This window comes from Petromyzon marinus, chromosome 48 (assembly GCF_048934315.1).
Source record: "Petromyzon marinus isolate PM22_M1 ecotype Great Lakes invasive population chromosome 48, UKy_Petmar_22M1.pri1.0, whole genome shotgun sequence".
Taxonomy (NCBI): domain Eukaryota; kingdom Metazoa; phylum Chordata; class Hyperoartia; order Petromyzontiformes; family Petromyzontidae; genus Petromyzon; species Petromyzon marinus.
This window is the reverse complement of record NC_133714.1, coordinates 1795494-1809492: the sequence shown is the minus strand read 5'-3', so window position 1 is coordinate 1809492 and position 13999 is coordinate 1795494. Positions and strand designations below refer to the sequence as shown.

At 53.9% G+C, this 13999-nt stretch overlaps 1 protein-coding gene across 3 annotated transcripts in view; it reads right to left on the bottom strand.

Annotated features, from left to right (window-relative positions):
- Positions 1 to 6382: 6382 nt before the first annotated feature.
- The window catches only part of LOC116952775 (filamin-C), a 90820-nt gene continuing 83203 nt past the window's right edge, over positions 6383 to 13999 (bottom strand). For all 3 annotated transcript variants that reach the window (XM_032972399.2, XM_032972400.2, XM_032972401.2), the window contains 6 exons: positions 13876 to 13991; positions 11680 to 11812; positions 10778 to 10954; positions 9587 to 9805; positions 8866 to 9072; positions 6383 to 8137 (listed from right to left, as the gene is read on the bottom strand). In XM_032972399.2, the coding sequence (XP_032828290.1) occupies positions 7950 to 8137; positions 8866 to 9072; positions 9587 to 9805; positions 10778 to 10954; positions 11680 to 11812; positions 13876 to 13991 (1040 nt within the window). In that variant the 3' untranslated portion in view covers positions 6383 to 7949. The remainder of the gene's footprint in view (positions 8138 to 8865; positions 9073 to 9586; positions 9806 to 10777; positions 10955 to 11679; positions 11813 to 13875; positions 13992 to 13999) is intronic.

The following is a 13999-nucleotide window of genomic DNA, read 5'->3' as shown; positions in this document are numbered from 1 at the left end:
CACTTTTATATGAAAACAAAGACCCCCCCCCGTGTAGCCTTAACAGACTGTAGGGGTAAGTGCTGTTAGCGAGCACCTATGAAGGCCGGAACAGTACACGAGGGGGTGGGTGGCTAGCACCACGCCCGGTCGTCTTTCTCTCCCCAGTGGCGATGGTTTTACATACCGCACCAGGTACTCATTTGAGGCTGAGTCTACCTAGGGGAGGAGGCCTACGACCGGTTCAGGTAATCGTCACCGGTGTTGGCCGTGAGCTGGAATCCAAACCGGGTTACCGGATTCGTAGCGCAGCGTAGCTCGAACCTGCTACACCACCGCTCCTCAATTTTGTGCACGCCCTGCTGGGGCCATAGACATTCCCATCGCCTAACAGCCACACTGGCACTGAAACATTCCCATCGCCTAACAGCCACACTGGCACTGAAACATTCCCATCGCCTAACAGCCACACTGGCACTGAAACATTCCCATCGCCTAACAGCCACACTGGCACTGAAACATTCCCATCGCCTAACAGCCACACTGGCACTGAAACATTCCCATCGCCCAACAGCCACAGTGGCACTGAAACATTCCCATCGCCTATCAGCCACACTGGCACTGAAACATTCCCATCGGCCAACAGCCACACTGGCACTGAAACATTCCCATCGCCTAACAGCCACACTGGCACTGAAACATTCCCATCGCCTAACAGCCACACTGGCACTGAAACATTCCCATCGACCAACAGCCACACTGGCACTGAAACATTCCCATCGGCCAACAGCCACACTGGCACTGAAACATTCCCATCGCCTAACAGCCACACTGCCACTGAAACATTCCCATCGGCCAACAGCCACACTGGCACTGAAACATTCCCATCGCCTAACAGCCACACTGGCATTGAAACATTCCCATCGCCTAACAGCCACACTGGCACTGAAACATTCCCATCGCCTAACAGCCACACTGGCACTGAAACATTCCCATCACCTAACAGCCACACTGGCACTGAAACATTCCCATCGCCTAACAGCCACACTGGCACTGAAACATTCCCATCGACCAACAGCCACACTGGCACTGAAACATTCCCATCGCCCAACAGCCACACTGGCACTGAAACATTCCCATCGCCCAACAGCCACACTGGCACTGAAACATTCCCATCGCCTAACAGCCACACTGGCACTGAAACATTCCCATCGCCTAACAGCCACACTGGCACTGAAACATTCCCATCGGCCAACAGCCACACTGGCACTGAAACATTCCCATCGCCTATCAGCCACACTGGCACTGAAACATTCCCCTCACCTATCAGCCACACTGGCACTGAAACATTCCCATCGCCTAACAGCCACACTGGCACTGAAACATTCCCATCGCCTAACAGCCACACTGGCACTGAAACATTCCCATCGGCCAACAGCCACACTGGCACTGAAACATTCCCATCGCCTAACAGCCACACTGGCACTGAAACATTCCCATCGGCCAACAGCCACACTGGCACTGAAACATTCCCATCGCCTATCAGCCACACTGGCACTGAAACATTCCCATCGGCCAACAGCCACACTGGCACTGAAACATTCCCATCGCCTAACAGCCACACTGGCACTGAAACATTCCCATTGCCCAACAGCCACACTGGCACTGAAACATTCCCATCGCCTAACAGCCACACTGGCACTGAAACATTCCCAGAGTTGGAATTTTGCCAAGTTAAGTGTAAAATAAAAACTAGCCGAGCGTTGTTTCATTTTGTGCGGTCATTGGTGACTGGGGATTGACCATCAACTTGATGTCCCCAGTTTAATCACGGGTGATTGACACCTGTATTCAGTGCCGGATGAAGCTAGTGCAGGGCCTGGAGCATATGTTATAAAGGGGCCCTAAAAATAGATAAATATAAAATGACAAATGTTTAACTTGCACAGTAAAGTAATTGTATTCTTTCATTTGCTATACAGCCAGATAATACGACAAATCGATAACCTTAAACACCCATTCATTCAATAAAAGTTGAAGGCGGTATAGTACTATAGTCATAGAGCAAGTGCAGAATCACTGAACCAGAATTGATAGCTTGAAAGCATTTAGCGCGGGGCCCTTGAAAGTGCGGGGCCTGTAGCTACTACTCCATGTGTCGCTACTACATGTGTAGCTACTTATGCTACGAGGATCATCCGGCGCTACATATGTAGCTACTACATATGCAGCTACTACATGTGTAGCTACTACACATATGTAGCTACTACATGTGTAGTAGCTACACTCGTAGTAGTACTAGTAGCTACTACATGTGTAGTAGCTACTACTACTAGTAGCTACTACGGTCAGTGCTCTCTGACTTCTTTTTGGACGCATACCACAACCACGATGTATATCTTCATTTTTTTTTCTCTTTCCTTTGGCGTCACCTACGACGATGAGCGTGATAATTTAATTTGGCAACTTTGCACGTTTCGCATGTGATCATACCGAAGCCACTTCGATTAGGTATCCGTGTGTGGCCAGGTCGCCTCTGAAAGAGAGCTACACGGCTCAGTGGGTCTACTTTAGCTGGTTACTAAAATATTCATGATTTATGTTTGGTTGTCCAACGAGCACGTCTCAAGGAACCGGCACCAATATCAACAATCCAAGTGTCATGGTCCATGCCGGACATCATTCTGTGGATAAAAGAGCTTCACAGCTCATCGGATTCCTCCTGCAGTCTAAATATTGAAACAAAAATCTGAGTTTGCGTAAAGGACTCGAAATTGACACCTTTATTACCCGATAATTAATTCGGCGTCACCGTCGCTTATCCGCTCTATCGTTTACAATCGCGCGGCCCGTCATAAAGCGCCCCTTTTAAAAACCGTGCCACGGATGGGCGTTGCGAGAGCATTCTGGCAAAGTGGAGGTGCGTGGTGGTGGGTGGTGGCTGGGAGGTGCGTGGTGGTGGTGGGTGGTGGCTGGGAGGTGCGTGGTGGTGGGTGGTGGCTGGGAGGTGCGTGGTGGTGGGTGGTGCGTGGTGGCTGGGAGGTGCGTGGTGGTGGTGGTGGGTGGTGGCTGGGAGGTGCGTGGTGGTGGGTGGTGGCTGGGAGGTGCGTAGTGGTGGTGGTGGGTGGTGCGTGGTGGTGGGTGGGAGGTGCGTGGTGGTGGTGGTGGGTGGTGCGTGGTGGTGGTGGGTGGGAGGTGCGTGGTGGTGGTGGTGGGTGGGAGGTGCGTGGTGGTGGTGGGTGGGAGGCGCGTGGTGGTGGTTAGGGGAGGTGCGTGGTGGTGGTGGCTGGGAGGTGCGTGGTGGTTTTGTGCGGGCGTGTTGCAAAGACGGATGGAGGGGCTATAGCTCCTCCTCGCTGCCGCTGGCGGCTGTTCTTGTCCACGCAGGCGAAGTGTGGATCTCGAACGGGCCCGTCAGGGGCGCCCGTCCAGGTTCGGCCGTCCGTGGGTTCAGCCGTGGGATTCTCCCCACGTGAGGTCGTCACTTCTCGTCGTGGACAAAAACCCGTGGTGGCGCCTCCCGCGGCCCCAACGCCTTGGGAGCGTTGGGGCGACGCTCTGGCAGGCATGATGGGACTTCTTCGCGGGGGAGTTTCTCAAGATGATCATGATGATGGTGGTGGTGGTGTTTGTGTGGAGATCGGGTGTGCATTTAACTCGCCTAGGCTGGTTGAGAGTCGCGGGTGAGTTGGTGACTGGTTGAGTCAGGCGAGGGAGTGGTTCTGTTTATCCACATTCACGCACAACGATGGCATAGTTTAGTTCGTCAACCGTATTGGCTTTCCAGAACAATATCAATGGGCGTGTATTTATGCTGGTAAACTCTATGAACCTTCAAGATTAAATTATCCGCCAGATTAGTGAAAGCAAATTACGCTGGTTTGCCAGGTGTTAAGGCTTTAGCTCTCCCTATTTAACTAAAAAAATCAATATTATATACAGTCCACTGTTTCCTTCCAAGATGAACAGAACTCCGTTCTGGCTCCACATAAACCACAAGCGAGCGTTTTTCGTTCCACGTCAGACGGGGTTTGAATGTGTCACATCACCCTCGCCCGTCCGGACGGGCCTCCCTCTTTATCACTGAATAGGGAACCTTGCCACACAGCACTCTCTCAATTTTCTACGTAGACTTTCACGAACAGCACGATCCGTTTTTTTTAGTTTCCTTTGGGTCAGATCGCGGGGGTCGGAAAAACTGCGGGTATACGGAGCCGCCTGCTCGCTCGTTCAAGGGCTGCTTCGTGACTTTATTCATTATTTATGAAGGAGTCACCGTCTCAGATTCACCACCACCACAGTGCTCTTGAAATACTGCTGGTGGGGTTTCTTTTTTGACCGACTTCCTGGGTTAGGTCAGTGCCGGATTAAGCTAGTGCGGGGCCTGTAGCATATGTTGTAAAGGGACCCTAAATAAAAACACAAATATTAAAGCACAAATTATTAACTTGCATGGTAAAGTAATTGCATTCTTTTCATCCGCTATACAGCCAGATAATACGACAAATCGCTAACCTTAAACACCCAGTCGTTCATACATTTGAAGGCGGTATAGTACTATAGTAATAGAGCAAGTGCAGAATCACTGAACCGGAATTGATAGCTTCAAAGCATTTAGCGCGGGGCCCTTGAAAGTGCGGGGCCCGTAACTACTACATGTGGAGCTACTACACATGTGTACATGTGTAGTAGCTACTTTTGCGACTAGGATCATCCGGCACTGAGTTAGAGCATCGCTTAGGTCTCTAGTGTCAACGTTTAAGTGTTCGTGGTCATCTCTACGTGAATTTGTTGTCCTTGGAGTGTGCAGACTGCTCGGCAGAGGTTTAGGCTGTCAGTCACGTACATGCTGGTTCCCTGGTGCGATGTATTCACGTATATATTCAACTAAACTCAAGTATTTTTTTAATTTTATTTTACCAGATAAGGCTCACGGAGCTGTATAGCTCTTTTTCAGACGCGACCTGGCCACAAATGATAGCGCAACGAAGTGGCTTATCACGTGGAAATGTATAGCAGCCAGATACTCCAAACGCGTGATGTTAATTCCAAATGTGGAGGGAAAAATCGGAGGACCCGGAGAAAAATCCACGCGACCACGGGGAGAACTTGCAAACTCGTAATATACAAGCATCAAGGTCCGGATCGAACCCACGACCTCATGTATACCTGGTGAGACAGTTAACATCTCGCCACCGTGGCGAGACGTTAGCTGCTTTCGATAAAATAGATCATTACATTATTTGACACGTGTTGGGAAGTCGACTTAAAAGCCGGTGGTTGTGCCGACCCCTCACACAATTCACAGCCTTGTGCCTTTTATTGATAAGATTCTTTGGAATTTTATTTTTCGTTATTTTCTTCGATTTGCAAAAGCAATAATTGGCTTTTGAACATTCACGTTGCTCTTTCCTAAAATAGTTAACTTAACAAAAACACACACAAACATCACAATGTCATTCCTACCTTTCGGTGAACGATTGTTTTCATAGTCAGTTCAAAACCCTCGACTTTTTTTTGAGATCACAATGTATATATATAACTTGATGTCGTCTCCCCCCTGCTTTAGTACAACGCTGTGTTCTTACTGCACTGCGCTCGCGTTGGCGAATTCACAAATGCTCACTGGCGACGAGACTGTTCCTTGCACAGGGATGCTGCTTTTCATCTTTCTCGACAATTTCCGAAACGCCTCCTGCAGTTTGGATTGTCGGACATAAGGCACTGCCACTGGCGAACACGCTACATGCATTACTGTGCCCTATATTCATATGATCCCAATGAGGAAGTATATCAATCATGGGGAGACAACACCGCTGGATGGTTGTGGCTTGCGCACCGTAATTCGCCAAACATCGTTTTGTGGAATAATCCGGCTAAAGTGAAGCGCTGGGAATATCCCTCGTCTGCTTAGCCGCGTAATTTGACCTGCGCATTGGCACGTGGAGTTATGTGCAGCACTGCTAAATGCCGTGTAACTCACTCCTCGCTTTGATTTGTTTTTGTAGGGCGCGTGTGCGTTTCAGTGTTTACAACAGGACGCGACGATAATTCTGTTGCATTTTCTCTTCTTCTTTTCCCACGCCACGTCTTTCTAAAACAAACCATCAGTGTTGTCAATCCACTGCTGGATGACGGGCAGTGCCCCACAGGGGCTGTTTGACCGTGGTACTTCGATACTCTGGTCAGCGGCGGGTTGGTAAGACAGCGTTGGGCCCAGGACCGGCTCGGATATTCGCTCACCACCGATGGTAGATGCCACGGCTGGGCATCGAACTCGGGTCGCCGGGGTCCATGGAGCAACTCGTGAACCGCGGAGCGACTGCTGCAAGGTCGCGAATCGACCAATCGGCGAGAGGAGGAGCATTTAATCGGCACAGAAACAAAAGCAACAGCCGGAATATTTAACCAAAATTAAGCGTTGTTTATTAGCCGAGCAGTATTTATAATATGAAGCGATACTTGAAAGGATGCACAACAGGTACGTAAAGTATAAAATGCAACGCAAACAGAACTATCCTGTATAGAAGTGTCATTTCCTGCCCTCGGCGTACAAGGCTCGGCAAAATCCGCGCGTCAAGCGGCGCGCTATATCCACGTGGCGCAACAACGTGAAGACCGTTGGCGCGGTGAGGACAAACGCACTGGGCACCTGGGAATGAATTTAGTGAGCGTGTGCTCGGGCTATCAACCGACTCGGTCGCTCGGTCGTGGCAGTCCCGTGCGCCGTAGGCGTCGCGCTACAAAGCAGCTCGACGAGGTAAAGGCGCAGCCCTGCAAGTGCTCGCTGGCGCCAAACGCTGGCGGAAGGGTGGCCGCCACTCGCCCAGAGCTCTGAGAGGCCCTGTGGATTGCATCCGTGGCGCGGGGGGGGGGGGGGGGGGGTTACTCTTCCCCATGCTGGACAGAGGTTCGTGGAAAGAGGTGGGGAGTGGCCCACGCTTTGTTCCCCCCCGGCACCCCTGCCGATCGACCGAGACGCGAGCAAAACAAGGCGGTGCAAAAAACCTTAAGCGGGGGTGGAAAACGCGATCGTGCGGTCTCAGCAGAGACGTTTGATTGGCGGGGGATTTTGACGCGGCCGAATGAAAACAGAAAGGTAGCTTAAGTCCCTGGCAGTGACTGGGTCCGGATGACTACGTCCCTTCCTTCATGCGAGCACTTTATGACCGCGCGGGCACGCGTGCGCGCGGGGGGCGTACAGTCGTGTTGAGTGTCGATTACGAACAACAACAACAACAAAAAACAAGAAACGTAAGAAGAAACTGGGTCGCATTCACTTTTTTTTTTAAATACATCGTTTGTGTTTGTGCGCGGCGATTCGCGTGAAGCGGCGTGCGGGTGGCGGAGGTTACAACGCGATGCGGGGGGAAAAAAGGGGGATTGGGGTGTGGGGGGCTGCCAACGCGATGACGGTGCGCACGCACGCACGCACACGGGCGTCACGCGTCGGTCATCCCCGTCTGAACAGGAGCGCCGAACTGCGCGGATGAGGTATCCGCCGCTCGGTGTGCTTTGGCAGCGCGCGGACGACGTTCAGCAACTCTCGGTCGCGACGTTGCAGGGCGGGAATGCTGGGAACGGCGTCGTGGCGCGTGACGCCTAACAAGGAAATATTTCGGCGAGACGCAAATTATTTTAGGCGAGACTTTTCGGCCCTCGAGTTGAACGACACATTGGCGGACGTGCGTTTCCCGAATGCATCGCCGCTGGCATGGCGATGCTTTTGACGGAACCCTGCAATCACACTGATCCGTCAGTAGGTGTCACGAGCGAGCAGTCAACCAACCAATCGCTTGATTTCAACACTTTGTTGGCTCACCTGGTCGGGTCACATTTTGTAAAGATATTAGTGGGAGGCGGGGGGGGAGGGCGGAACATCTACGTAATTTTTTGGTCTCCATTAATACATTTGTGTTCTCGAGTTGGAAGCGAGAACGACGACGGACGGGCATCTCCGGCAAACTGGCTCAGGGCACGTTGACCCGGAAGGGGCTGCCGGGGATGTGGTCGTCTCCCCACTTCACGATGAGCACGTAGTCCCCACGCTCCTTCACCGTGTACGTCACGCTGTAGTGACGGTTGCCCATGTGCTTCACGTGCACCTCCTCGCACGGCGTCTGCGGTCCGTGCACTCCCACCAGCAGCATGTTGTTTCCTGCGCGGGGGTGGGCGGGGGGGGGAGGGGGCGGTGAGATGTTAACTACCTCGCCTGGTATGCAGGATGTCGTGGGTTCGATCTCGACCCTGACACCTGCTGTATATTTATAGTTTGTGTGTCTCTCTCTCTCTCCCCGTGGACATGTAGATTTTTCTCTGGGTCCATTTTTTCCCTCCACATTTAGAATCAACATCACACGTTTAGAGCATTTAGCTGCTATACATTTACACACAAAAAGCCACTTCGTTGAGCTATCATCTGTGACCAGGTCGCTTCTCAGAAAGAGCTGTATAGCTCAGTGGGCCTTACCTGGAAAAATAAAAAGACTTTTAGTTGAATAAATAGTTAGCATTTGAAAAAAGGTGGTGGCGTGTGCAGACCAAATACGTCAACATTGTTGTATTTCATCGCCTGGCCACTTGCTAGCCAGCCTGACCCGACAGCGGCTGCTAATACCCAAACAGGCTACCATTCAAGTACTAAATCAATGTATCCCACCCAAGGTACGACACCTGACAGGACTGGACATTTACTGGACATCCGTAAAACAGAGCTTTTATAGGTCATCGGATTCCTCCAGCATAAATATTCTGATTCTGACAGTGCCAGTCCCACACGTGCAAAAAGAAAGCAGAGTGAGGGAAATCCTCCTCTCGAGTCTCCGCCGGTAAAAAAAAAACGCGGCCGTGACCCCGGGCGATCGAACGGCGCTGCGGTGCACTCGCCGGCTTTGCTGCAGTCGACGCTGAAGCTGTTCTTCTGGCCCACGTAGGCCTTGCCGAGGCCCGTGCCTCGCGACACCGCCTTGCTGGCGTCCGAGGCGAAGCGCGGGAGGCCGGCGCTCACGGCGTTGACGGTGGACGAGTGCGTGACGCTCTCCACCAGCACCGAGGACGTCTCGTGAAGGCTGTGGCCTCCGGCCAGACGCGGACCTGTCGGGGAGGGGGGGGAGGAGGAGGACGCAAGTTCGGGAGCGACCAAAGTCGGCGGCGCAGGCCGCGACGCTCGTTCCTCGCAGACTTTCTCCGCGGTGTCCCTATGTTCGCTGCCCTCTTAACGGCCCGCCGAAAATACGACGTTTACTCCGTCGCTGCAAGCATCCTCGCCGCGGCGTCCGACTCCGGAACTCGGACCCGACGTCCACCGAGGCGTCTTGCCCCGGCGTGCGCGGCGCACACAGGGGCGGGCGTTGCGTTGCCCCCCCGTGTAAAACGTGGAAGGTTGGGGCCAAGCCATCGGGTCAGCGTTGGTTCCAGCCACGTACCAACGTTGGCATGCTCACTGTGACCAAGGTAAAGGTCACCGTTCAGGTTATCCGCCGGATAACGCCGAGGTGCGCGTCAATTGCACGGCGCGGTATTTGGTGAAGACCGAGGCTCCCCCCCCACTCTCCCGGACTAGCGGCCGTTCAATGCAGAGGCCCCCGGGTCGAGGCCGAGCACCCACCGGTGACCTTGGCCTTGAAGGGGCTGCCGACGATGTGGTGGGGTCCCCCGTACTTGACCGTGATGAGGTAGTTGCCGGGCGCCATGGGCACGTAGGTGACCCTGTAGCCCTCGGGGCACTCAACGCAGTCCAGCTTGACCTTGGAGGGCCCGTCGATGGTGACGGCGAGGGCGCCCGGTCCCGCCTTGCTCACGTTCACGACGAAGTCGAGCGTCGCCCCTGCGCGCAAGGGTCGTGCCGGCGGCGGCGCACGCTCGGTCGCGACTCGGCTCGTCCCTGCCTCTCCGCTCGCGTGCGCCCGGACTGTCGCGCGCGTTTCGTTTTCTCTCCCGAGCCGCCGCGTCTTTTCCCCCGCCCTCATGTTGTGCAGATCGCGCTCCGACTTTTGGCCCCGGTGACCCATTTGTGCTCTCCGTGGAGTAACTGTCGCTGTCTTGCGAACGTTTCACGTATCCGACCTTTTCACACGCCCGCCTGTGCGGTGTTGTGCTGCACTGCGATGAGTCGCCAGAGTGCGGTGGTGATTCAAGCCGACAGGCAGGGTGCAACCCGAGGCACCTGCGTCTGTCCCGGGCTGGGCCGCTCCTTAGGGGGGGAAGGGGGTGCGGGACTCGGGGCAAATCGCACCGTGTGGGCCCCCCACACGGTGCGATTTCAAACTAAACCGGAATTGTTATATCTGCCATCGAAGCGCAGGGGCCCCCCCAAAGCGCGGGGCCCGGGGCAGTCGCCCCAATTCGCCGTCTACCCTACGGACGGCTCTGGTCCCGTGATGTCCGCACTTCACCGAGCCTGGCATGAAACGCACCTAGCCTGGCACAATCGCTGCGGCGATGTCACCGCCCAACTACGCGTGCGTACATAAGTGTGGCAGCGGCAGTGCAACTGTTAGCGCGCTTCGCTACGAACTCAGCGACCCGAGTTGGATTCCTTTGAAGGCCAACGCAAGTGACGATTATCTGAACCGGTTCTGGGCCTCCCCGAGGTCGACTCGCCCTCAAATCAGTACCTGGTCCGGTGTGTAAACATCATCATTGGGGGAGACAAAGGCAGCCTAGAGTGATGTTGGCCACCCACCCCCTTCGTGTACGAGGACCTGTGCAGGCCTTCACAGGTGCTCACTTAACAGTGCTTGCTCCACGAGTCCACTGCAGACTACGTGGGTGATCTTTATCTTGTTGCGGCACTCACCGGTAATGCCCCCCTCCAGTCCGGGTCCGTACGCAGAGACGAGCCCAGGGTCCCCGGTCTGGCCGGGGTCGCCGACCCGAACCTTAAAGGGGCTCCCTGGGATGTGGCTCCCGTTGAACTTCACCTCTATCGTGTGCACGCCATTCTCCCGCGGGATAAAGCGAATGGCGTACTTGTCTGCGTTTGCGACGGAAGGGGGGGTGGGGGGGAGTAGGAAGAGGAGGCGGAGAAGGGAGGAACGCAAGGGGAGAACGCCCACCAAGAGCCACGTGTAACGATAACGAAACAAAAAGAGGACATTTAGTATCGGCGGCGTACCCGCAGCGCAAGGATTTCGCGAAGGGCGCCGTGTTTGAGTGACAAATGTAGTTCGGTGGTCGGGACCAATGTTCACAATGTGGTTTTACCCAATTTAGTAAATTTGAGTTTGGCAAAATTTTACACTGGCACACTATAAGGACGTCACGAATAACGTCATGAAGCAGATGGCGCATATTTCACATGAACACATATATACAAATACAATAGAATATAGTACAATGTGTGATTTTATATATATGTATCTATCTCTCTCCTCTTCTGTCCGTTGTCACATGGCTTCTGACGATGAGGCGGGACAAACGTCTTCGTCTCTCTTTCCTCCAGCCGGTCGTGGCGATCGCTTCAAGCAGGTCTACATTTCACCCTTCCAAGTCCTCCTCCTTCATACCGCCAGGCCACGTCTTGCAGATGGTGCGGAGTGGGGCGGTGCGGATGTTGTGCGTGGTGCAGCGTGGAGTGAGATGCTGCAGAGTGCCGTGGTGCGGAGTGGCGCGGATTGGGGTGGTGCGGGGTGGGTCGTGCAGCATGGCGCCGTGCAGAAGGGAGCGTTACGGAGTGGCGTGGTGCATTTCCCATTTTACCAGATTCCAGCTCAGACACGAAACAGTCTTCGACAGCTCCCGAGGGTGCGTGCACCTTGGCGTCAATCATCCCTTTGGCTCCGTTGAGTTGAACTGCAAAGGATGCTGGGTGGTTGACCTTTAACCCTGACTCCTATTAGATGGGCACGTTGCACGGTTTAGCGGAACACAATTAAACACATCCCGACGACCGTGAGCAAAAAACGTCCAAAGCAGCGGAGCTGTCCGGCGAGTTCTCGCGTTGCGCCGCGTGATGTCCGCCACGCCGTCCCGACGTTTCACTCCACGTGGACAGAAACGCCGGACCTCGTGCGGGACAGCGCGCGGTACAACCCGAAGACACACAAACACTCACACGTACACCGGAGAGCTATACAGCAGGACAGCCGTGGAAATCTGCGCAGGTTGGATATACACCGGAGTTTCTCAAGCGACCCGCCATGGTCCGTCCGCCTTTCCGTGATTACCATAATTTTCTGCTCGTATGCAAATTAAGCCACTGCACAACTACATGCGGCTGATGGTTGGAAATCATGGAAAGCTGTACCGTGCGGGGAACACGAGGGGTGGAGTTGAGAAAGACCGGTCTACACGATGTAATTATGCAGCGATGTCTTTAACGCTGATAACGCAGTGTGCGCGGTCACAACAAATACTAAAATTAACTTAATCACACAAAGATGTCATCGAATCCCCGTGCTGTCAAATACCAGCACGGTGATTATATTTACAACTTTAATTATCGAGCGTGTAATTTCATAAATATTTTGTCAGCAAATTATTTAAGAAAAATACAACGAAGAGTGACGGTTCTTGAGACAGACGAAATGATTACCGTGGATTGCACAACACAATTCGGAGTATCGCCATACTGCGGTAACACGAGCAGCAACCGGTATTGAGAAACGCATCGTACGCACAACACACAATCACAGAGTTACCGGGACCGGCCCACCAGCCTTCACACGAGGCGCTAGGGAAGCAATTGCCACTCTGCCTGTCAGCTTGAAACGCCACCCTTCTCCTCCAAAGCCCCATGAAGTGGGCATCTGTCATGCGCCACGGCACAACGTCGCGCACGCCCCGACTCGCTGGCGGCCGCGAGCTTTAGGCGGACGCGCGAAACGGTCGGGAACGCGAACGCCCGCAGAAAATAGCGGTCGCACCGTGGCGTGCATGCAGCGCACTTGGCGGTTAATTGGTCGGTGCGGATATGTGACGTCGTGCTGTGGCCACTCGTGCTAATGTCTGCCCAGAGCTTCAAGAGAAGAGGCATGTCGATCTTCGAATGTCATCCCCTCGTGTATGCATGGGATTGTCTCTGGGGATTTCAATTTCTTGGCGACAAGGAGGAGGAGGAGGAGGAGGCCGGCGGCATTTGAAGCTGTTGGGCATTAACCGGGCGCCAAGCGCGGACGCGCACGTGCACGCGCTCGGCGGGCAGGCACGCACACGTGGACCAGTGTTAATCGAGCCGGATGGCTTGTCGGTCGCGGCCTTAAGTCTAGTCAACGATAACCTGCGGACTCGTCCCTCGCGTCTTTACGCTGCGGACTTCGTTCGGTCGTTGTAGACTCAATTCGCTCGGTCGTTGTGTCAGAGTTAGTCTGATGTTAGTTATTAAAATCTTGGTGTGAGGGGGCGTGCACCCCCCTCCGCCCCCCCCCCACCAATATTATCAGGGAGAGTTAATTGGTGTTGAACTCGGTGGATCGTGGTATCTACAAATAGAGCCTCTTCCAGCTGCTGCGGCCAGCAGTGAGCTCGATCTAGGTCATGCCTAGATCGAGCTCCCTCTACGGGATGCCCTTCTGCCAGCAGTGAGCAAGGTATTGCAGCGGCTGCGCCATTACCTTTTAAAAAAATATTTTTTGGGAGCCAATTACCATTTTCAGTCCTCCTCGGTGCACTCGAGTAATGACGTTACACGAGGTGACACGGTAATTTAGTCTCGTCGTAGACGGGCGCGCGTTGTTGGTTGTTTGGCAGGCAGGAGCCGTAGTCATTCGTCGTGCCGGACGATTTTCGTCCACGCGAGAGTCATCGTTGACCAGACTAAGCAAAACTAACCACTTTGCCGACGAATAATTTCGGTCGCTAATTAGCACTGGCACGTAAGTGCGGGCGTGCACACGCTCGCGGTTTTTTGTTATTTTTGTTTTTTTTACACGGACAAAGGCTTCCCTGGCGCCTCACCTGCAGGCTGGCGACGGTGAGGCGCCTCGCGTCATCGCTGGGGGCGCCGACGGGCACCAGGAAGGGGCTGTCCGGCACGTGCTCCTCGTTGAACCGCACCGACACCTCGTAGTCACCTGCGTGG